Below are 24824 nucleotides of genomic sequence, written 5' to 3' on the forward strand. Positions count from 1 at the left end.
GAGTAAAATGACAGTTTCCAGGGGCTGGGGAGAGACAGGAAGAGGGAAATGTTAGTCAGAGAGTGGGCGGTTTCTATTATGCAAGATGGATAAGTCCTGGAGATCTGCTCTACAGCACAGAGCCTGTAGCTAATAATACTAAATTATGTGCTTAATATTTGTTTATGGTAGATCTTATATTGTGTTCTCACCACACACACAAAGTCAATTTTCCCCATATAATAGGGTGGGGAGAAAATTTGGGAGGTGATAAACATGCGTATAGCCTTGATGGTGGTGATGGTTTCACAGGTATATACTTACCTCAATTAAGTGGTGAAGAAAAGTAACAGTCAGTGGTTACTGTATTGTCTACTGACCTCCTCTATGTGACAGCTTGGAAATGAATGGGATCTGCAGTTTGATAGCCAGGTTATGCTTTCGATTGTCTGTTTATGCTGCTATGGTATTCTCCATCACAGACCCCTCTGTGTCATCAAAACACTCACATGGCTGCTGTCAGAGTCAGAGGGAACATTCATTGAGCAGCAGTTGAATTTCCTCCCCTTTTCTACCCCAGTGGCCATTGAGGGGAGGCCAGGTATCTCTGGCTGCAAGCAGGCTCAGCTTTGAGAGCTTCAGTTTGGAAAATCCAGTGATGTGAGTAACCGTTAGTCTCTGCTTTTGCCTGTGATGCAAGCCTGTTTGTTCCAAACTGAGACCACATCCTTCCTGCTGGGTTGTGACTGCTATAAATTCGTTTAGTTTCTCCTCTGGCTGTTCCCGAGGCTGACGTTTGGGTGAGTCCAGCTCTGGAGCGGGGTGGCTGAAATAGCCTGGGGAAGAGTGGGGAGATTGTTTCAAGGGGCAGAATTTGACTAGAGGTTCCTTCTGCCAGCCTTCAAGTCTATCCTTCAACAATGTTTCTGGAATGTTTCTTTTATGTTTATCAATATTTGGTCGCTATGTGTGCCAGTGCATGTGTGTGGGGAGTGGGGGTCAGGGACAGTGACCATGGCTCACACTCACTCCCCTAGAAAGTGGATAGATGGGATGCATATAAAGAAATGAGCATGTTTAGAAACCAAGGGACAGAGAATGTAAAGGTCAGGATGGGGGTGCGCTAAGGTTAGGGATAGGGTAGCACAGAGGAGAGGCAGAGTCCTGATGTGGATGGAAAGATTGATGCAGTGGTACCTGAGAGGGTTGGCAAAGCTGGTCGATCTGTCTGGAGTAGCCCCTTTCCTCCTGCCCCCTGCCAAATGCATAGGGGATTGACTTGACAGGGGACGGCAGGGGGTGGGTGATGCATGATGCAAGGAGTAGAGAGGCAGGAATGGAGACAGGAGTGTTGAACATGTTTAAAATGTCTTGAACATTAAACTGGGTTTTTATGAATTCCAGTTTGGAGAGTTCAAAAGCTTCATAAGCTTTCCCTGGTGGCTCAGATGGCAAAGAGTCTGCCTGCAATGCAGGAGTCCTGGGCTTATAGGGCTTCTCCCTTCCTATGATCCTTTTCTAAATCCAATAATATGAAGAGATCAATTCCAAACAAAGCCAATGTGCTCATCCATCCAAAATCTAGAAATTGTGTATGATCAAGAGATATAGCAGCTGATTTCAAGTCTTTGTGGAACTTGAAGTCTAGTTAGGAAACCAAGACATTGAACATTACAGTGTGATTGAACACTACTCTGTGTGATAAAACCTGGGAAAGTGCTTTTGTTTTTTAACAATCTGATTTTTGGTTTTCCCTGGTGGCTCAGACGGTTAAGAATCTGCCTGCAATGCAGGATGGGTTTGATCCCTGGATCAGGAAGATCCCCTGGAGAAGGAAATTGCAAACCACTCCAGTATTCTTGCCTGGAGAATTATAAAAGAGCCTGGTGGGCTACAGTCCATGGGGTCACAAAGAGTCGGACACAACTGAGCAACTAACGTTTTCACTTTCATCTATATTTTGTTATCATCTTCAACCATTTTTTCCTCCTATTTGACTGAGATACCTACTTAAATGGTGGAAGAAATGTTCTCACACTTTTAGTGCCGAGAAAAATGCAATGTTAGGGGCATGACACAGAAATCAGTGACCCTAGTGTAAATCCTGGCTGTGAAAGTCTGGGCAAGTCACTTAGACTAAGACTCAGTTTCTACTTCCATACCACGGAACTAGGAATATAATTTTTCAGTTTTGTGCATCAGTATAGCACCTAACTCATGAGAAGCTCTCAATAAATGTGAGTTCTAATAATTTTTATAATTGTGAATTTTGCAAGGAGACATTAAAGAAATGTATATATTTATCATTCTTCCTTATCACCCCAAGTTCCATCTCATTTCAGTTTTAATCAATCAATGTGTTGATAAAGGGTTTGTTGCAGATTATGCCTTCCTCTGCATGCTTCTGTGTTCTCTTTCCTTCTCTCTAGACATATGCTGTTCTGTTATCACCATAATTACTCATTCCTGGCATCCTTTCTTCTCTTGTCCCTCATTCATCTTTCCTTGGTTCAAAACAGAAACAAGAAACCAGAGTCTTTCAGGTGGAAGGAAGGTAAAAAAATCTTTTCCACTCTGCCATTTTATAGATGAGGAACCTGAAGTTGAAAAATAGTGGAGAGATTGCCCAGGGTCATACATAGCCAGTAATCAGTGGGATCAAAGTGCTCTTGGTGATACATCAAGATAGCATCAGGAAGCAGTTTAAGATTACATTGCACTGTTAATGTGATTGTGTTGGTGGTTTTATTTCTCTCCATAGGAGCACCTTTCTTCCATGGCTCAGGACACACACCTGGGTCGAGCCAATAGGAAAACTTTCTGGTAAGAATTTGACTCACTTTTAAAAGCTAAAGATGGCAACTTGTTAGAATCCAGTGATATTTTTTTCCTTTCAATTTTCTGGGTTTTTGATACTTTAGTTCTCTCTGAGGGTAAATTTCTGAAAAGACATCTTAACCATATGCTGTTTGTACCACCTAAATTCCAAGTGTGGATTTATGCCCAAGGACTCTGACCAGGTCTGCAGATGATCATGGCAAGTGTCCGCTGCAAGCTGGCTCGTTACCTGGAGGACCTGGAAGACATAGACTTTAAGAAATTCAAGATGCATTTAGAAGACTATCCCAGTCAGAAGGGCTGCACCTCAATTCCTCGGGGTCAGACAGAAAAAGCAGATCACGTGGATATAGCCACCCTGATGATTGATTTCAACGGGGAAGAGAAGGCATGGGCCATGGCCAAGTGGATTTTTGCTGCAATCAACAGGAGAGACCTTTATGAGAAAGCTAAGAGGGATGAGCCAGAATGGGGTGAGTGGAATGAAGATAGTACTTTTTAAAAATCATGATAAAATATACATAAGATAAAATTTACAATCAGAAGTTTTAGTGTATGATGCAGTGCTGGTAAGCTCATTCACACAGTTGTTCAATCAATCTCCAGAACTCTTTTTCATCTTGCAAAACTCTGTACCCAAGAAACAATCTACCCTCCTCTCAGCCCCTGACAACCACTTTCTGTCTCTATGAATTTGACTATTCTAGTACCTTTTATAAGTGAAATCATAGAATATTTGTCTTTTTGTGTGGCAGCATAAACTTCCTCAAGCTTCATGCACATTGTCTCATATGGCAGGATTTCATTCTTGTTTAAGGTGGAATAATATTTTGTGGTATGTGTATACCACAGTTTGTTCATTCATTCATTCATCCATCAATGGACTTTCTAATTGCTTTAGCTTTTGACCATTGTGAATAATGCTTCTATGAACATGGTTGTACAAATCTCTTTGAGATCTTGCTTTCAATTCTTTTGGGTTTATTTCCAGAAGTGGAATTACTGGCTTATATGGTAATTCTAGTTTAATTTTTTGAGGAATTGCCATGTTTTCCACAGTAGATGCACCATTTTACATTTCCACTAACAGTGCACAAGGGTTCTAATTTCTTCACATCCTTACTAACATTTATGTTTTCTTTTTTTGATAGTAGCTGTCCTAATGGGCATGAGATGGTATCTCATTTATATCTCCCTATTGACTAGGGATATTGAACCTCTTCTCATGTGCTTGTTAGTCATTTGCTTATCTTTGGAGAAATGTCTATTCAATTCTTTTCCCATGTTTTAAATGGGTTGTTTGTCTTTTGCTGTTGACCTTTAGGAGTCCTTTATATATATATCCTAGATATTAACCTCTTATCAAACATATGATTTGCAAATATTTTCTCCCATTCTGAGGGTTGTCTTTTCACTCTGTTGATGGTATCCTTTGACAAATCCAAGCTGATATGTTTGTTTTTTAATCACTTATTATCTTGGCTTTATCATCTAATTTTTCTTCTCATGATAGTGCTATGAGAAGATGGAGGAAAGCAGTTTTCTTTTTCTAACTCCTTTAAGGGCTCACATACCCATAAGAACCTTCTTTAATTAGTTACACTTTGTTCATATCTCTCCTGGGCCTGGACTTCCTCCAAGTCTTCATCTAGCATCTAAGTATCTACCTGCATGGTCAACAGACTTGGATCTCTGCTTCCTATGGCTTGGGGGCAATCTCTCAGCTTATAGAAGTATGTAATTTCTGCAGAAAAGCTTTTCTTATGGCCATTAATTTGGGCATTGGAATTGGTGAAAGAAATCCTTTTCATCTCTGTGGACATATGGTGATGTTCTTCCTTCTGGCTTGGTGTTCTGAGCAAGGGAAGGGTATAAGAAAGGGCTCAGAGGAACCTGGAAAATCACAAGATGATGATGTTGAGCTAGTGAAAAAGAGTAATAAAAATGAATCAATGTTTCTGAAACTGACAAAAATGATGGTATATATGTAGTACATCTATGCCATTTGAAGTCAGTTTTATAGACTTAAACTTCTGTTTTCTAATGAATTATTTTCTGATTACCCTATTTTTTCTTCTAACCTTGTTTTGTCCACATTGGCATATCTAAAGTTAATTAAAAAGTATTTATACTGCCAAATATAAAATAGATCATCAGATCACAAGCAGAGTGAGGTGGGGAAGAAATACGGATCTAATGAGGGAGATAAAAAATAGGGGCATGAAGGCAGGTGTGTTTATGTGATGTTATAAACAAATTGTGTATAATAGCATAATTATAATTGTATCAGTACTGACATTCTCAATAACCATTTTAAAGTGTAATAATCAAGGTTGCTTCTCTGGTGGCTCAGATGGTAAAGAATCTTCTTGCAGTATGGGAGACCTGAGTTCGATCCCTGGGTTGGGAAGACTGCTTGGAGAAGGGAATGGCAACCCACTCCAGTATTCTTGCTTGGAGAATTCCATGGACAGAGGAGCATGGCGGGCTATATAGTTCATGGGGTCGCAAAGAGTCAGACAAGACTGAGGGACTGACATTTTCACTTGCAATCGTGGTTGCAGAAGTAGTTGACTAAGCAGATTTTATGGATTTTATTTATTCCTCACAAGAACCCCTGGAGGCCTGTGCTTTTTCAAATAAGTTGTCAATTTCATTATACTAAGTGAAATAAGCCAATCACAAAAAGACAAATATTCTGTGATTCCATTATAAGAGGTACCTAGAGTAGACAAATTCATAGAGACAAAGTAGTGGTTTCCAGGGGCTGCAAAGAATGGGGAATGGAAAACTGTTGTTTAATGGATATAAAGAATTTCATCTTCACCAGATGAAAAATAATTCTGGAGAATGATTGCAAAACCATGTGAAATGAGCCTGGAAAAAGTTATAGTTGTCCATAGCTCTGTTCTAACCAGAGCCAAGCCTGGATTCAATGCCAAGAGTCTTTGGCGGAATAACGATTATACCATTTGGCTTATACATGTAGGTTTTGGGGGTGGAAGAATTATACCTAGGGTTAGAAGTTTTTGTGTTTTGTGGGCTTTGTTTTTTGTTTCAGGGGGCTGGCTAGTGTTATATTTTAGGTAAAAATTAAGTTTTGCTCTTGGTTTGAGTTAATGTTTAGATTTTATTTTGTGTTTTTGTGTGTGGGGGGTTAACAGCATTTGCATTCAGAATAAGTAGATACCTCAGAATCTTTTATATAGCTCTGGAGTTCCTGCTCAGCTAAATTTATCTGTCCCATGCATTTGCCCTGGTACCTATCTCTTGTTCTGCTGTGTCTAGTTTCTCCTATAAGATACCTGTTTTGGATGTGTTATTTATTGATTGTTTAGGTCTATAATTCTCAACTGTGGATACATGTGGGGCTTTTAAAATAAAAAGGTGCCTTCTACTTGATACTCTGTAATGACCTATATGGGAGTAGAATCTAAAAACGAATGTGTGTGTATATATATATGTATATATATATATGTATATATATATGATTCACTTTTCTGTACAGCAGAAAACTAGCACAGTATTGTAAATCAACTGTACTCCAATAAAAATTATTTTAAAAATAGATAAATATAATGGTGCCTGGGCTCCACCTCAGAGAACTGAAAAAGGATCATTGGGAGTAGAGTCCTAGAATCAATACTTTAAAAACTTTTTAAGTGAATCTGAAGTTAGTCAGAATTCTGAATTAGATATGTCAGATGGGTTATTCTTGCTGTTGAAGATTCCAAATATGGGTCAGATGAATTCCAGGCATTTGGGCTCAAGGGCAGATGATACTGCTGGCCTTTGGCCATCCTGGGGATACCTGAGAGTGTGGGGATGGTCTCAAAACCAGAGCACAATGAGGGAGTCTGCCAAAGCTAAATGAGGATGAGAAACTTTGATGCCTCAGATGTTTGCCTTCTGATTTCCAGGCTTCGGAGATAGATTCCAAGACCGGATACAATGAGGACACAATATTAGTTGGTATCCATTGCTTTGAAATTAGGAGTACAGGAATGCCTCCAACTGGACATTCAACTGAGCTGTATTTTGGTTTGGGAGATGTTCAGGGCAGGTGGCTTTGACCTGTGCCAGGTGTTGGCTATTGGATTTCAATTGTTTTTGCTGTTCAGTCACTCAGTTGTGTCTGACTCTGAGACCCATGGACTGTAGCACACCAGGCTTCCCTGTCTTTCACCATCTTCCAGAGCTTGCTCGATCTCATGTCCATTGAGTCTGCGATACCATCCAATCATCTTGTCCTCTGTCATCCTGTTCTCCTCCTGCCTTCAATCTTTCCCAGCATCAGAGTCTTTTCTAATGAGTTGGCTCTTTGCATCAGGCGGCCAAAGTACTGGAGTTTCAGCTTCAGAATCAGTCCTTCCAATGAATATTCAGGGTTAATTTCCTTTAGGATTGACTGGTTTGAACTTCTTGCAGTCCACAAGACTCTCAAGGGTCTTCTCCAATACCGCAGTTCGAGAGCCTCAATTCTTTGGTGCTCAGCCTTCTATATGGTCCAACTCTCACATCCATACATGGCGACTGGAAACACCATCTTTGACTAGATGGACCTTTGTCGTTGGGTGTCAGTGACATAACCTTAATCAGGAGTCGTGGTTTTTAACACTTTGTATTTTCTTCTTTCATTTCTCAGAGAATAGAAATGTTTCTGTGCTAAGTCAGGAAGAAAGCCTTGAAGAAGAATGGATGGGTTTACTGGGATACCTTTCCAGAATCTCTATTTGTAGAAAAAAAAAAGGTAAGCAATCTCATTGGTACTTCTGATTGGGTTTAGAGACCTGGTTCTGTAGGTACTTGAAGCTCAGAGGGTGGATAACTTGGTGATCCTAACATGTTCCTTGGGGTGAAAAGATCTGTCTTAGGAAATCCACTTTAGCTTAAGAAATAGATGCATGTTTCACTGCTTGCAGTCCCAGAACCATGGGTGGGCAACTGAATGTTTCAGGCTTTATAGGGCATGAGCTGCAGACTACGTAAAGGAGTAAGATTGAATGAAAAAGGACTTTCTGGCCAAGGCCAATGCATATGGCACTTTGCTGTTCTTCTGTTCAACTGTGTCTAGGAAGATTTTGACACCCTGCATTTTCTGGGGCTATCCATACCCCAGGCAGTGGAGAGAATTTGCAACTCCCATTCTTCAATATCAGTTTTCATTCCTTAGAGACCACCAGCCCCTATGATAGCTTGTCTCTGTTGATGTGATCAAGCTTCTTCTGAGGTCTAACTTTCTGTCTCTGACATAGATTACTGTAAGAAGTACAGAAAATATGTGAGAAGCAAATTCCAGTGTATTGAAGACAGGAATGCCCGTCTGGGTGAGAGCGTGAACCTCAACAAACGCTTCACCAGGCTGCGTCTCATCAAGGAACACAGGAGCCAACAGGAGAGGGAGCATGAGCTCCTGGCCATTGGTAGGACTTGGGCCAAGATACAGGATAGCCCCGTGAGTTCTGTGAACTTGGAATTGCTGTTTGATCCCGAGGATCAGCACTCTGAGCCTGTGCACACGGTGGTATTCCAGGGAGCAGCGGGCATTGGGAAAACAATACTGGCCAGGAAGATCATGTTGGACTGGGCATCAGAGAAACTTTACCAGGATAGATTTGACTATTTGTTTTACATTCACTGCCGGGAGGTGAGCCTTGGGACTCAGAGGAGCCTGGGGGACCTGATCGCCAGCTGCTGCCCTGGCCCAAATCCACCCATAGGCAAGATTGTAAGCAAGTCTTCCAGGATCCTCTTCCTCATGGATGGCTTTGACGAGCTGCAAGGTGCCTTTGATGAGCACACAGAAGCACTCTGCACAAACTGGCAGAAGGTGGAGCGGGGAGACATTCTCCTGAGCAGCCTCATCAGAAAAAGACTGCTTCCTGAGGCCTCCCTCCTCATCACCACAAGACCTGTGGCCCTGGAGAAACTTCAGCACTTGCTGGGCCAGGCTCGTCATGTGGAGATCCTGGGTTTCTCAGAGGCCAGGAGGAAGGAATATTTCTTAAAGTATTTCTCAGATGAGCAGCAAGCAAGGGAAGCTTTCAGGCTGATTCAGGAGAATGAGATTCTCTTCACCATGTGCTTTATTCCTCTGGTTTGCTGGATTGTGTGCACTGGGCTGAAACAGCAGATGGATAGTGGCAAGAGTCTTGCTCGGACATCCAAGACCACCACTGCAGTGTATATCTTCTTCCTCTCCAGTTTGTTGCAATCTCAGGGAGGGAGCCAGGAGAACCACAACTCTGCTACCCTCTGGGGTCTCTGCTCATTGGCTGCAGATGGAATCTGGAACCAGAAAATCCTATTTGAGGAGTGCGATCTCAGAAATCATGGCCTGCAGAAGGCAGATGTGTCTGCTTTCTTGAGGATGAACCTGTTCCAAAAGGAAGTGGACTGCGAGAAATTCTACAGCTTCATCCACATGACTTTCCAGGAGTTCTTTGCTGCCATGTACTACCTGCTAGAAGAAGATAATCATGGGGAGATGAGGAACATGCCTCAGGCTTGTTCAAAACTTCCCAACCGAGATGTGAAGGTCCTTCTTGAAAACTACGGCAAATTCGAAAAGGGATATCTGATTTTTGTTGTCCGTTTCCTCTTTGGCCTTATAAACCAGGAGAGGACTTCCTACTTAGAGAAAAAACTGAGTTGTAAGATCTCTCAGAAAATCAGGCTAGAGCTGCTGAAATGGATTGAAGCAAAAGCCAAGGCCAAGACACTACAGATTGAGCCCAGCCAGCTGGAATTGTTCTATTGTTTGTATGAGATGCAGGAGGAGGACTTTGTGCAAAGGGCCATGAGCCATTTCCCCAAAATTGAGATCAAGCTGTCCACTAGAATGGACCATGTGGTTTCTTCTTTTTGTATTGAGAACTGTCGCCATGTGGAATCCCTTTCCCTGAGGTTGCTCCATAACTCGCCCAAGGAGGAAGAAGAAGAGGAGGAAGTTAGACACTCTCATATGGACCATTCTGTTCTCTCTGATTCTGAGGTTGCATATTCTCAGGGGTAAGGAGATCTTGCTTCAGGCAATTGGTACTATATGTCTTCTACTTTCTAGTCATCTGATTCTTGGCACTTGCTCTCTCTCCTTTGTTTTCAACAGTCTTGCAAATGCAGTTTCCACAGCTTCAAAACAATGCGATCACTGCTAATTTCTACCAGACCCCTTCATTGGCAGATATTGACTAGTAGAGGAAGAGTAGGTGGACAAATGACATGAGAAAAAAAAACAATGAAACAATAAGCAAATGTTTGGTGGATGCCAATTTAGCACACTGTGTTATGTGAAAAAAAAAATGGAAGAAAATGTTCATAAACTCAACTTTTTTGTAATTTACTTGGGACTTTATTGCTTAATAGCCTGTCACCTAAGGGGCAGAACAACCAGTATGACTCTGTCCAGGAACACAGAGGACAGAGGACCTTAGTGTGGGATGCTTGGGGGAGATTTCTTGGAGGAGTGAAGTTTGAGCTTGCCTTGAAAGATTGGCAGAATGTAGGTGGGTAGCAGAGAAGGAAAAGGAATCTTTTATTACCTAGACAATCTCTTTAAAAAATAATTAATTTATTTTTGGCTACACTAGGTCTTGCTGTGTGTGGGGTTTCTCTCGTTGCTGCAAGTAGAGGCCAATCTCTAGTTGTGGTGCACAGGCTCCTCATTGGGGTGGCTTCTCTTATTATAGAGCACAGGCTCTAGGCACACAGGCTTCAGTAGTTGTGGCACGTGGGCTTAATTGGCCTGTACAGATGGAATCTCTCAGGAAGAGGGATGGAACTCATGTCACCTGCATTGGCAGGCAGATTCTTCACCACTGGATCACCAGAAAAGTCCTGGCAGTGGGGTCTTATATGAAGGAGATATGAATGTGGTCTGAAGAAGAGTATTTATGTAGGAGAAAATGGGGAGGGGCATGGCTTCACTGGAACAACCACTGAGGGGAAATAGGGCTGGGAAGGAGAGAGAGCTCCAAGGCCCTCACCCTGTACTTGCAGCCAGGCATTTGTCAACAGCTAGGGCTTCCCTGGTGGCTCAGATGGCAAAAAATCTGTCTGCAAAGCAGGAGACCCTGGTTTGTTCCCTGGGTCAGAAAGACCCCCTGAAGAAGGGTATGGCAACCCACTCCACTATTCTTGCCAGGAGAGTTCCATGGACAGAGGAGCCTGGTGACCTACAGTCCATGGGATCACAAAGAGTTATACATGGCTGAAGAACTAACACTTTCATTTGTCAACAGCACCCACTTCAAGGTCTGTTTACTCAGTTGCTAGAGGGTTGGAAGTCAGTTGTGTGTGTTCATTGGAAGGGTTGAATTCCTTGACTTCTAAATCTTTGGGCAGAAACTACCACAGCTTCAGTGGCTGTGGGGAGGTGTCTGCTCTGTGAAGGCTTGGGTTTGACCTCTATAGGGGATACTTGACATGGGACAAAATTAAGGAGCAAAGGAGCTGGCACTTTCACTGGCAGCAATAAGCTTTTAGCTCCCTCTCTTTTCCTTGGCACTGCTACCGGGATGACTTTTCTATTTATTGTTGGGTCATCAAGGACTACCTGCTGAGGCTTCAGTAGTGGCTAAGACCCAGGTTCTGCTCACAACAACTTACAGTTGGGTTGTGGGGCGAGGCAGGAAACCAGGGCTGTTGGTAGAGGGGGTGGGCTTTGGCAAGAATATCAGTGGAATGCATCTGAAGCACGCAGGGGGAGCACTTGACCAGCTGGATCCTGAAGGATGGAGTATGAAAGAGCCAAGGATGTGCAAGGGGTAGCCCAGACCAAGGGGACGGTGGGTTCAGAGTGGGATGGGAAAGCAGGGTACATTTTAACAATGGCAAATAGTTCAGAATAGCTAGAGAGAAGATGGAAGAGGGAGAGAGCGAGAGCAGGGGGCACTACAGCACCTACAAAAGAGCCTAATATAGTTTGCAAATTCTGTGAACTTTCATTTTCAGTCTTTAGAAAGAAGCATGTATGTTATGACTGCAAGAAAGATTTTCGCTTAGTTTGTTCAGTCTTATAAATAAGATCTCTGTAGATGTTCCACTTGTCACTTATTACAAGAGATGACCTTTTAGTGCTCTCAGTTAATGCAACTGAAAGTGAAGGATCTGTGGCAGTATCTCATTCTTAGAAGCATACCAATTGATACCTGTCGAGAGAAAGAAAACTTGTAGATTTGGTACTGTGCCACCAGGGGCTCAGTTCTGAGGACAGCCTGGACATGAACAATCTGAATTCCTCAAGGTCCCAGACTTCTAGCTTTTTTACATATTGATTTTTTTTTTTCCGAACTATACAGCCCTGTCTGCTACCATGTCTTGAGAGATCTCACTAGGGCACTAAAAATGAAGCTCAGAAAACAAGACACCTGACTAAGATCACAGGATTGCAAAGAAGGCTGGCAGAAACTCAGACTAAAACCTTGAAGAAAAGCCTGATGCCCATCATGGTAGATAACAGCTACCTTCTTCGGAGGATAGGAGCTTGCTTAGTGTGTTGTAGAGCCTTCGAAGGACTAGCAGCATGAGCACCCACCTGGTGCCTGTTAGAAGTGAAGGATTGCAGCCCTGATCCTAGACCCACAGAATCAGAATTTTCATTTTAACAGGAGTAGCACTTTGGAATCACCTGGTAGTCTTAAAAATATCAATATGCTTGGTCCTACCTCAGAAATTCTGGCTTTATTCCTATGATGTGGCCTGGCATAGGGATTTTTGTGATCACTATTGATGCTATTATGCAGCTAATGTAAGAACCAGCATCTGGGTCATTTAGCAGAGTGTCCAGGGCCATGGGCAGGGCAGCCAATTGATGAAGGAGGAGAAGGATTCCTGAGGGAGGAACCAGAGGCTCTTTACAGTCAGCCAAAGTCACAGGCTGTTTTGTACTTAAAAAAAAATATTTTTTTTCATTGAGATATAGTTGATGTACAATGTTTCCAGTGTATAACATAGTGATTCATAATTTTTTTAAAATTGTTTTTTTAATTAAAAAAATTTAAGTTGAAGGATAATTGCTTTACAATATTGTGTTGGTTTCTGCCATATATCAACATGAATCAGCCATAGGTATACATGTGTCCTCTCCCTCCTGAACCTCCCTCCCACCTCCCTCCCCATCCCACCCCTCTAGGTTGTCACAGAGCCCCCAGTGTGAGTTCCCTGAGTAATACGGCAAATACCCATTGGCTACCTATTTTACATATAGTGATTCATTATTTTTAAAGGTTACATTCTATTTATAGCTATTGGCGATATTCCTTGTGTTGTACAACTTATTCTTGTATTTTATTTATTTTACTCATAGTAATTTGTACTTCTTTTTTTTAACTTTTTGTTTTGTATTGAGATATAGCTAATTAACAAACAATGTTGTGATAGTTTCAGGTGAAAAGAGAAGGGACTCAGCCATATATATACATGTATCCATTTTCTCCCAAACTTCCCTCCCATCCAGGCTTTCATACAGCATTGAGCACAGTTTCATGTGCCATGCAAGTAGATCCTTCTTGGTTATCTATTTTGAATATAACAGTGTGCACATGTCCATTTCAAACTCCCAAATTATTCTCTCCCCTCATCCTTTTCCCATTTTAGTTTTTTAAATTGAAGTATAGTTGATTTGCAATGTCATATTAGTTTTAAATCTATTGCACAGTGATTCAGTTATATATATATATATATATATATTTATATATGCAGATACTTTTTCAGATTATTTTCCAAATAGGTTGTTACAGGTTATTGTAACAATATTGTATACCTGTGCTATACAGTAGAACCTTGTTGGTTATCTATTTTATATATAGTAGTGGTGGTGGCTTAGTTACTGTCGTGTCTGAATCTTTGTGACTCCATGGACTTTAGCCTACCAGGCTCCTCTGTCCATGGGATTTTCCAGGCAAGAATACTGGAGTGGGTTGGCAGTTCCTTCTCCAGGAGATCTTCCCAACCCAGGGATCGAACCCACGTCTCCTGCTTGACAGGGGCCTTCTTTACCACTGAGCCACCTGGGAAGCTGTATACAGTAGTATGCATATGTTAATCCCAATCTCCTAATTTATCCCTCCTCCCCCTTCCCCTTTGATAACTGTAATTTTGTTTTCTGTGTCTGTGAGTCTTTTTCTGTTTTGTAAATAAGTTTATTTGTATTATTTTTTAGATTCCACATATAAGTAATATCATATACTATAATACCCTCAAGTCCATCCAAGTTGTTGCAAATGACAAATTTTCATTATTTTTGTATTTTTCAATTGGAAAATAATTGCTTTACAATGTTGTGTTGGTTTCTGCCATACATCAACATGAATCAATCATACCTCTCTCTATATATATCCCTTCTCTCTTGAGCCTCCTCACTCCCATCCTACCCTTTAGGTTGTCACAGAGTGCCAGGCTGGGCTCCCTGTGGTAGATAGCAATTTCCCACTGATTATTTATTTGACACGTGTTAGTGTATATATGTCAAAGCAAGCTCTGGGAGTTGGTGATGGACAGGAAAGCCTGGTGTGCTGCAGTCCATGGGGTCACAAAGAGTCGGACATGACTGACTAAGCAACTGAACTGAACCGAACCGATATGTCAATGCTACTTTCTCAATTTGTCCCACCCTCTCCTCCTGCCGTGTCCACAAGTCCATTCTCTATGTCTGTGTCTCCATAGTTGAGTAGTATTCCATTGTGTGTGTGTGTTTGTGTATGAATATAACCTTTTTTATATATTCATCACAGGCTCTTTTTCTTTTCAAAATTAATTTATTTATTTTAATTGGAGGCTAATTACTTTACAATATTGTAGTGGTTTTCGCCATACATCGACATGAATCAGCCATGGGTGCACATGTGTTCCCCATGCTGAACCCTCCTCTCACCTCCCTCCTTATCCCATCCCCCAGGGTCATCCCAGTGCACCAGCCCTGAACACCCTGTCTCATGTATTGAATTTGAACCGATGATCTGCTTCACATATGATAATATACATGTTTCAACACTGCCCTCTCAAATCATCCCACCCTTGCCTTCTCCCAAAGAGCTCCAAAAGACTGTTCTTTATATCTGTGTCTCTTTTGCTGTCTCGCATATAGGGTCATTGTTACCATCTTTCTAAATTCCATATGTATGCGTTAGTATACTGTATTGGTGTTTTTCTTTATGACTTACTTCGTTCTGTATAATGGGTTCCAGTTTCATCCACTTCATTAGAACTGATTCAAATGCATTCTTTTTAATGGCTGAGTAATACTCCATTGTGTATATGCACCACAGCTTTCTTATCCATTCATCTGCCGGTGGGCAGCTAGGTTCCTTCCATGTCCTGGCTATTGTAAACAGTGCTGCTATGAACATTGGGGTACATGTGTCTCTTTCAATTCTTGTTTCCTTGGTGCATCACAGGCTCTTTTAATCATAAAATGTGCAGAACAGCCTTACCAGGAATCCTCTGGCCTTTTACATTCCTCAGGGCCCAGTCTTTGGTTCTGTGACTCATTTCTTAATTCCTAGGATGCCTTTGCAGTAGTGTCAGCCACTCCTGGCCCCAACTTCAGTTTGCTATTCTTAGAGATTCACTTTGTTTTCTCTTCTTCCTTCCTTCCAATTTCTAGATTGGTGAACTATCTGACCTCCAGCATTTGCAGGGGAATCTTCTCAGTCCTGAGCAATAACTGGAATCTCACTGAATTGAACCTCAGTGGCAATACCCTGGGAGACCCAGGCATGAAGGTGTTATGTGAAACACTCCAACAACCTGGCTGTAACATTCGTAGATTGTGGTAAGAGTCTGTGTGTGTATATGTGTGTATGTGTATGTGAGAAAGAGAGAAAGGGAGAAGAAGGACCATTTTAGCAGTTTATTAATTTTCTAAGGCTGGCATAACCAAGTACCACAGAGTGGGAGACTTAAATATAGAAATTAACTTTCTCACAATCGTGGGAGCTGGAAGTCCAAGAGGAAGTTGTCAGAAGTGTTGGTTTCTTCTGCTGCTTCTCTCCTTGGCTGTAGATCGCTGTCCTCTCCCTGTGTTTTCACGTGGTCTCTGTGTGTGTCTGATCTCTTCTCGTACAAGGACACCAGTCATGCTGGGTTAGGGCCTGCCCTAATGACCTCATTTTAACTTAATTACCTTTTTAAAATCCAATTTAGTTATATTCTAAGGTGCTAAGGGTTGAGACTTCAACATAAACTTTTTTGGGGGGACACAGCTCAGCCTATTACAGACGGAAGGCCAAATGGTTTGGAGGATAGTTATTTGAGAAGTTTCGGATGGGGAAGAATAAAGGGGAACTGAAAATAAGTCATTTGTTCGTGGTAGGAAAGGGCATGACTTTTAGCGTCTTCCGTATCTTCATTAGTCACACTTATAGATGAGAATAGAAGAGTTTCATGAAATATAGAAATGGCTACCTGAGCTGGAACCCATCAAAATATTTTGTGTGGATTAAATTGTCACAGGGCATGTCTTGTGGGTCTATAATAAAGTGCTTGCTATGAGCCCACACTGTGACAAACACCCCCTCCTAACAACACAAGAAATGACTCTACACATGGACATCACCAGATGGCCACACTGAAATCAGATTGATTATATTCTTTGTAGCCGCAGATGGAGAAACTATACAGTCAGCAAAAACAAGACCAGGAGCTGACTGTGGCTCAGAACATGAACTCCTTATTGCCAAATTCAGACTTAAATTGAATAAAGTAGGGAAAACTAGTAGACAATTCAGGTGTGACCTAAATCAAATCCCTTATGATTATACAGTGGAAATGAGAAATAGATTCAAGGGATTAGGTCTGATAGACAGAGTGCCTGAAAAACTATGGACAGAGGTTTGTGACATTGTACAGGAGGCAGTGATCAAGACCATTCCCAAGAAAAAGAAACACAAAAAGGCAAAATGGTTGTCTGAGGAGACCTTACAAATAGCTGAGAAAAGAAGAAAAGCTAAAGGCAAAGGAGAAAAGGAAAGATATACCCATTTGAATGCAGAGTTCTAAAGAAGAGCAAAGAGAGATAAGAAGCCTTCTCCAGTGATCAATGCAAAGAAATAGAGGAAAAAAATAGAATGGAAAAGACTAGAGATCTCTTCAAGAAAATTAGAGATACCAAGGGAACATTTCATGCAAAGATGGGCTCGATAAAGGACAGAAATGGTATGGACCTAACAGAAGCAGAAGATATTAAGAAGAGGTGGCAAGAATACACAGAAGAACTGTACAAAAAAGATCTTCATGACCAAGATAATCACAATGGTGTGATCACTCACCTAGAGCCAGACATCCTGGAATCTGAAGTCAAGTGGGCCTTAGAAAGAATCACTACGAACAAAGCTAGTGGAAGTGATGGAATTACTGTTGAGCTATTTCAAATCCTAAAAGATGATGCTGTGAAAGTGCTGCACTCAATATACCAGCAAATTTGGAAAACTCAGCAGTGGCCACAGGACTGGAAAAGGTCAGTTTTCATTCCAATCCCAAAGAAAGGCAATGCCAAAGAATGCTCAAATTACTGCCCAATTGCACTCATCTCACATGCTAGCAAAATAATGCTCAAAATTCTCCAAGTCAGGCTTCAACAGTATGTAAACCATGAACTTCCAGATGTTCAAGCTGGATTTAGGAAAGACAGAGGAACTAGGGATCAAATTGCAAATATCTGTTGGATCATAGAAAAAGCAAGAGAGTTCCAGAAAAACATCTGCTCTATTGACTATGCCAAAGTCTTTGACTGTATGGATCACAACAAACTGTGTAAAATTCCTAAAGAGGTGGGAATACCAGACCACCTTACCTACCTCCTGAGAAATCTGTATGTAAGTCAAGAAGCAGTAGTTAGAACCACACATGGAACAACAGACTGGTTCCAAATTGGGAAAGGAGTAAGTCAAGGCTATATATTGTCACCCTGCTTATTTAACTTATATGCAGAGTACATCATGCGAAATGCTGGGCTGGATGAAGCACAAGCTGGAATCAAGAGTGTTTGGAGAAATATCATAACCCTAGATACACAGATGACACCACCCTTATGGCAGAAAGCAAAGAAGAACTAAAGAGCCTCTTGATGAAAGTGAAAGAGGACAGTGAAAAAGTTGGTGTAAAACTCAACATTGAAAAACTGAAGATCATGGCATTCGATCCCATCACTTCATGGCAAATAGATGGGGAAACAATGGAAATATGACAGATTTTATTTTCTTGGGCTCCAAGATCAATGCAGGTGGTGACTGCAGCCATGAAATTAAAAGACGCTTGCTCCTTGGAGAAAAGCTATGACCAGTCGGTACAGGATATTAAAAAGCAGAGACATTACTTTGTGACAAAGGTCTGTCTAGTCCAAGCTATGGTTTTTCCAGTAGTCATGTATGGATTTGAGAGTTGGACTATAAAGAAAGCTGAGTGGCAAAGAATTAATGCTTTCGAACTGTGGTGTTGGAGGAGACTCTTGAGTGTCCCTTGAACTACAAGGAGATTCAACCAGTCCATCCTAAAGGAAATCAGTCCTGAATATTCATTGGAAGGACTGATGCTGAAGCTGAAACTCCAATACTTTGGCCACCTGACGCAAAGAACTGACTCATTTGAAAAGACCCTGATGCTGGGAAAGGTTGAAGGCAGGAGGAGAAGGGGATAACAGAGTATGAGATTGGTGAGATGGCATCACCGCTCAATGGACATGAGTTGGAATAAACTCCGGGAGTTGGTGATGAACGGGGAGGCCTGGTGTGCTGCAGTCCATGGGGAAGCAAAGAGTTGGACATGACTGAGAAACTGAAGTGATGAGCCCACACTGTGAATTAGACTCACATACCCTGAATCAAGTACATAGTTGTACGGGCCATCCCTCAACCCTCCTGCATCACAAATCTGGACTTCACAGCCAGTTTTAAAGCCCACCACCTCAGGACATTTTCATACCTTTCTGTGTTGCTCTTAATAACCACCCTATCACTAGTCTTCTTAATTTCACCCTTGTACAAGCCATTTTCTACTTTTCCTCATTCTCATTTTGTTACCATCCATCCAGGGTCCTTAGACTTTTTTTTTTTTTGACTGTGCCATGCAGTATATGGGATCTCAGTTCCCTGACCAGGGATTGAGCCCATGGCCTCTATAGTAGAAGTGGAGTCTTAACCACTGAATCACCAGGCAAGTCCCTTAGACTCTTTTTGCCTTTTGTTTGGCTACACCACTGGGCATTTGGGATTTTAGTTCCCTGACCAGGAATTGAACCCATGTTCCCTGCATTGGAAGTGCAGAGTCTTAATCACTTGACTGCCAGGAAAGTCCTCCCATAGACTCTTTAATCAACAGAAATCAGTAAAATGCCAGATAAGAAACTTTAAGTTAGGTAAATAAGGAAGTAAAGCCATGGCTTTACTGGGGGTAGTGCTGCCGCATGAGGGAGCAAAAACAAGCAAAGGTACCCTTGTTGGCTCTCTGAGGTGGGGTGAGTTAGTTTCTTAAACACAGTGAGGGTAGGGGCAGATCAGCGGGTGGGACCAGAGGCATGGCTTAGGTGGTCTGCTCACCCCCTCAGTGGTACTGTGTGCAGGGATCATGCGCAGTTACCCTACTTTGCTCCTGGTACTTCAGAAATGGCAGTTAGGATTTTGGCCTTTTTGTATCTTTTTATTCATAATTTCCCTCAACTATGCATGCATGCATTTATTTTTAGTCCCTTACAGTTTCTTTCTTTCTTCCTTTTTAATATCCCTTTTCTTGCACTACCTTGTGTGGCCAGGCCCCTTCCCCTACATAAGAATTGTGGAGTCCTAACTACTGGACCACCAGGGAATTCCTCTCTTATAGTTTCTTTTGTATTCTATTGCCTGAGGAGACTTTCATCCAGGTGCAAGCACTGCAGTAAAGGGTCCCAGGCCCCAGCCTGTCTCAACTCCAGCAGCCCAGATCCGATAACCACAATTATCTGCTTAGATATTGCAATGCCCTCCAAGACCATTAACTTCTCATGACAGGATTCATGTTTGTCCTGCAATTGTCTCTATAATGTTTGGACAAGCTCTTATCATTTGTTTGTGCTCAAAAATACGTATCAGGTGAATGTTGTCTGTTTGGTGTCCCTGCATCTACTTTTGCCACCCACCATTCATTCTCTGTACAGAAGACAGACGGTTACTTAATATTAAAAAAATTATGCTTTGATCATGGCATTTCCTTGCTTAAGAGTTTCTTCTTACCTGTTTTGATAAATTATAAAATGTTCTTTTTGCCTTCGAGGTTCTGGCTGATTTTAACATTTAACATTCCTCTCTATACCATGCCACTCTCTCCATCACCCCTGTGGATGTGATTCCCCTCTGTGATTCTAGAAAGTGAGACACAAACAGGGAGACGTGTGAGAATGAGATGTTCTGCAGATAAAGACTTAGTTATCTATTTGCTTCTAGTTGGTGTGGAAATGGAGGCAGAAAAGGTAATCCAACAAGCTCCTAGGACATTTGAATTGAGCTGGAATACTGTTCTTGCTTCTCGGAGCGCAATAATTGTTTTGGTGGTGGTGCTGATGGTGGTGATGATGGTGATGGTGTGTGTTTGTGTAAAGCAAATCAAGAATCAGAGATGCTCACTCCTTCAGTGTAGATGGAGGGCTGGGATTAAAACATCCTACAAAACAGCAGGGACAAGATTGTCCAAGAGAAAAGGAAGATGCATACAGCCCTAGAGAGAACAGTATCCATCTGAGGGAGTTTCAGCTGTTAGGAACATGTGGTAAAGAGGTGGAGCTCGTCAGCTAACCATTGTTTTCATTTATGAAACAGAAACATGCAGTTTAAATACTTGAGAATTGCCCATTATTTAGAGGGTACTCCCTGGCAGCTGTGGTCACAGATTGTGAGCCACAGAGCCTGAGAACTATCTTCCCAAATGTTTTCTTCTTCTTCTCTTTTTTTTTTTTTTTTACTTATTTTTTAATTGAAGGAAAATTGCTTTATAAAGTATTGGTTTCTACCATATTACAAAGCAAATCACTCATAATTATGCATATATCACTTCCTTCTTGAGCCTCCCTCTCCTCCCCTCAACCCACCCCTCTAGGTCATCACAGAGCACCAGGCTGGGCTCCTTGTGTTGCATAGCAACTTCCCACCAGCTATTTACTTTAACAGAGTCTGTATATGTCAATGCTACTTTCTCCATTCATCCCACCCTCTCTTTCCCTCACTGTATCCACAAGTCCACTCTCTATGTCTGTGTCTCCATTCCTTCCCTGCAAATAGGTTCAACAATACCATTTTTCTAGATTCCATATATATGTGCGTTAATATACAATACTTGTTTTTCTCTTTCTGACTTACTTCACTCTGTATGACAATCTCTAGTTTCATCCACTTCACTAGAACTGACTCGAATTTGTTTTCCCGATATGTCTTGAGCTGTAGTCAGGGATTTCTGATAAAATGATAGTTTCCTTTAAAAAAAAATATTTATTTATGTGTTTGGCTACGTCAGGTCTTAGTTACAGCACTCAGGATCTTTGATATTCAGAGTGGCATGTGGGATCTAGTTCCTGACCAGTGATCAAACCCAGACCCCCAGCATTGGGAACACAGACCCCTTACCCACTGGACCACAAGGGAAGTCCCAAGATGATACTTCCCTTCATGAAAATTTAGTTATAAATTGAGTTTAATTCTCTTTGTAGCATGAGAACACATTGCCCTTGCCTGGTGCTAAAACCCAGCAGAGACCAGAAGGCAGTGACCGAAAAGCAGCCTGTGCTCTGAGATTTCTTTGTTCTGTGCTTGTAACGAAGGTTGGGACAGTGCTGCCTTTCCCATCAGTGCTGCTTCAGCATCTCCTCAGTCCTGAGCAGCAACCAGAAGCTGGTGGAACTGGACCTGAGCCACAACGCCCTGGGAGACTTGGGGATCAGACTCCTGTGTGTGGGACTGAGGCATCTGTTCTGCAATCTGAAGAAGCTCTGGTGAGGCTGAACTAATTTCCCTCGTGAAGTAATAGCTGTGGCTTTAATGAGCCATGATGTGTCAGAATTTTAATGTGAAAATGGCCTTGGGCTACTCAGAGGATTCCTTGTGTTTATCTCTGGATGTTTGTCAATAATTAATTTAGTTGGCATTTTTGGTGGGAAAAGTCACATAGTCAGCCCTGGAGGGGAACTTAAAAAAAATCATAAATATTATGCTTGCCTTTAAGGTATTTACAACCTCGCTAAGAAAATAAAACCAACGTATTTTGCTTTAGAAGAGTTTTGGGACTTGATGATAAGGCCTTGGTTCACATTAAATAGGAAAAATGGGGCTAAAGCAATACAGTCGCTGGACAGTCTATGTGGCTCTTCTCTGAATGCTTGTGGGAGATGAATTTTGAAGAAGACAAAAAATCACTTGAAAATGGTAGGGCTAGTTTATACTTGTTAGGGTGGCTATTATAAAAAAGCAAAACACAACAGGGCTATATATTCAGCAAAATAAGCCAGAAGCAAAAGGGAAAATATTATATGATTCCATTTATATGTAATAACTAGAATAGTCAAATTCATAGAGACAAAAGGTAGAATGGTGGTTTCCAGGGTTTTGGGGGAAGGGAATTTGGAGTTATTGTTTAATGAGTATAGAATTTCAGTTTAGGAATATGGAAAAGAGTTCTGGTGATGGTTGCACAGTTATGTGAATGTACTTAAGTGCTGCTATATTGTAATACTTATAAGTGAACACATGCTTACAATGGTACAGTTTATGCTATACATATTTTACCTCAATAAAAATAAATGTAGAGATCTAGGAAGATGTAACATTGCATGGGCTTTGAGGGTGTTTTCTTGCTATTACACCAAACAGAAAAAGAAACAAAAAGTTAGTAAAGAGCTTGGATATACTCTTCTCATGTGTGGACTGGACTATAGGCAAGGACAGGACAAGTGCTTTCTTGACTCACAGCAGTGTGTGGACTGGGGTGAGAGAGGTGTTGTGACTATCTGCCATCTCTCTGAAAGGTTGGTCAGTTGCTGTCTCACATCGGCATGCTGTGAGGACCTTGCATCCGTCCTAAGCACCAACCATTCCCTGACCAGACTCTACCTGGGGGAAAATGCTCTGGGAGACTCAGGAGTTGGGATTTTGTGTGAAAAAGTAAAGAATCCACACTGTAACTTGCAGAAACTGGGGTAAGTCTTTATGAACATCTTAGCAATAAGGCAACTTATTTTCAGTGATACATTATTTGGAAAATATGAATGGGGTTACTCTAAAAAAGATTAATCAGATGGAGTTGAGGGTAGAGAATGGAAGAGATAATATCTGAAGTAGTTTGAAGTACTAGATACTACCTACTGCTAATAAGTGTGTTATGTCTCGATACAGTTCAGTCACTCAGTCATGTCTGACTCTTTGTGACCCCATGGACTGCAGCACACCAGGCCTCCCTGTCCCTCACCAACTCCTGGAGTATTCTCAAACTCATGTCCATTGAGTCAGTGATGCCATCCAACCATCTTATCCTCTGTCATCCCCTTCTCCTCCTGCCTTCAATCTTTCCCAGAATCAGGATCTTTTCAAATGAGTCAGTTCTTCGCATCAGGTGGCCAAAGTATTGGAGTTTCAGCTTCAGCATCAGTCCTTCCAATGAATATTCAGGACTAATTTCCTTTAGGATGGAGTGGTTGGATCTCCTTGCAGTCCAATGGTGTCTCAAGAGTCTTCTCCAACACCACAGTTCAAAAGCATCAATTCTTTGGCTCTCAGCTTTCTTTATAGTCCAGCTCTCACATCCATGACAACTGTAAAAACCATAACCTCGACTAGACAGACCTTTGTTGGCAAAGTAATGTCTTTGCTTTTTAATATGCTGTCTAGGTTGGTCATAACTTTTCTTCCAAGGAGCAAGCGTCTTTTAATTTTATGGCTGCAGTCACCATCTGCAGTGATTTTGGATCCCCCCAAAATTGTTATGTCTACATGTTACTGAATGCAAGTTCCTATGCCCAAAGCACAGTGAGGCCAAACAAATCGAAATGTTGGCGTTTGGAACAGAGAAAGATTTATTACAGGGCCATGAAGGAGATCAGTGGCTCTTGCACTCCAAAACCCTGCATTCCATTAAGGGTTTCAGCAAAGCACTTTCAAAGGCAAGTTGAGGGAGGGATGCGGTTGGTTGTTGCAAACTCCTTACTGTCAGAATCCTTTGTTCTTACAGTTGTCCATGCAGGGCAGGTAAAGCTGTTCTTGTAAACCTCTAAGAAAAATGTTATTCTCTGTTCTGCAACTCTTTGTCTCCAAATGACTCTTAAAGATCAGAGTCTTGAGAATAGGCTATTCTGTATATTTCAGACAAAGGAAACATTTTTTAACAATAATTTTTTAAAATTAATTTATTGTTATTTTTAAAACTTTTTATTTTGTATTAAGGTATAATCAATTAGCAATGTTGGGGTAGTTTTAGGTGACTAGTGAAGGGACTCAGCCATACAGATACATGTATCCATTCTTCCCCAAACCACTCTTCCATTCATTCTGGCACATAACATTGAACAGAGTTCTATGTGCTATACAATGGGTCCTTAGTGGTTATCCATTTTAAATACAGTAGTGTGTACATGTGGAGAAGGCAATGGCAACCTACTCCAGTACTCTTGCCTGGAAAATACCACAGATGGAGGAGCCTAGTAGGCTGCAGTCCATGGAGTCGCTAAGAGTCGGACATGACTGAGCAACTTCACTTTCACTTTTCACTTTCCTGCATTGGAGAAGGAAATGGCAACCCAGTCCAGTATTCTTGCCTGGAGAATCCCAGGGATGGGGGAGCCTGGTGGGCTGACGTCTATGGGGTTGCACAGAGTTGGACACGACTGAAGCGACTTAGCAGCAGCAGCAGCAGTGTGTACATGACCTTCCCAAAGTCCCTAGCTTCTCCTTCCCCTGGCAGCCATAAGTTTGTTTTCTAAGTCTGTGAGTCTCTTTCTATTTTGTAAGTAAGTTCATTTGCATCACTTCTTTTTAGATTCCACATATGAGGGATGTCATATG

The 24824-nt window shown here is 41.6% G+C and overlaps 1 protein-coding gene across 2 annotated transcripts in view; it reads left to right on the forward strand.

Moving 5' to 3' along the window:
• The first annotated feature begins 560 nt into the window (after nucleotides 1–560).
• NLRP3 (NLR family pyrin domain containing 3) overlaps nucleotides 561–24824 on the forward strand; it is a 49417-nt gene continuing 25153 nt past the window's right edge. Inside the window, exons 1-8 of one of the 2 annotated variants that reach the window (XM_069591808.1) lie at nucleotides 561–779; nucleotides 2741–2802; nucleotides 2970–3290; nucleotides 7463–7567; nucleotides 8073–9828; nucleotides 15422–15589; nucleotides 21596–21766; nucleotides 22796–22966. In XM_069591808.1, coding sequence (XP_069447909.1) covers nucleotides 3008–3290; nucleotides 7463–7567; nucleotides 8073–9828; nucleotides 15422–15589; nucleotides 21596–21766; nucleotides 22796–22966 — 2654 coding nt within the window. In that variant the 5' untranslated portion in view covers nucleotides 561–779; nucleotides 2741–2802; nucleotides 2970–3007. The remainder of the gene's footprint in view (nucleotides 780–2740; nucleotides 2803–2969; nucleotides 3291–7462; nucleotides 7568–8072; nucleotides 9829–15421; nucleotides 15590–21595; nucleotides 21767–22795; nucleotides 22967–24824) is intronic. The other variant, XM_069591807.1, reaches the window with a different exon arrangement.

The sequence above is a fragment of the Ovis canadensis genome, chromosome 5 (assembly GCF_042477335.2).
Source record: "Ovis canadensis isolate MfBH-ARS-UI-01 breed Bighorn chromosome 5, ARS-UI_OviCan_v2, whole genome shotgun sequence".
Taxonomy (NCBI): domain Eukaryota; kingdom Metazoa; phylum Chordata; class Mammalia; order Artiodactyla; family Bovidae; genus Ovis; species Ovis canadensis.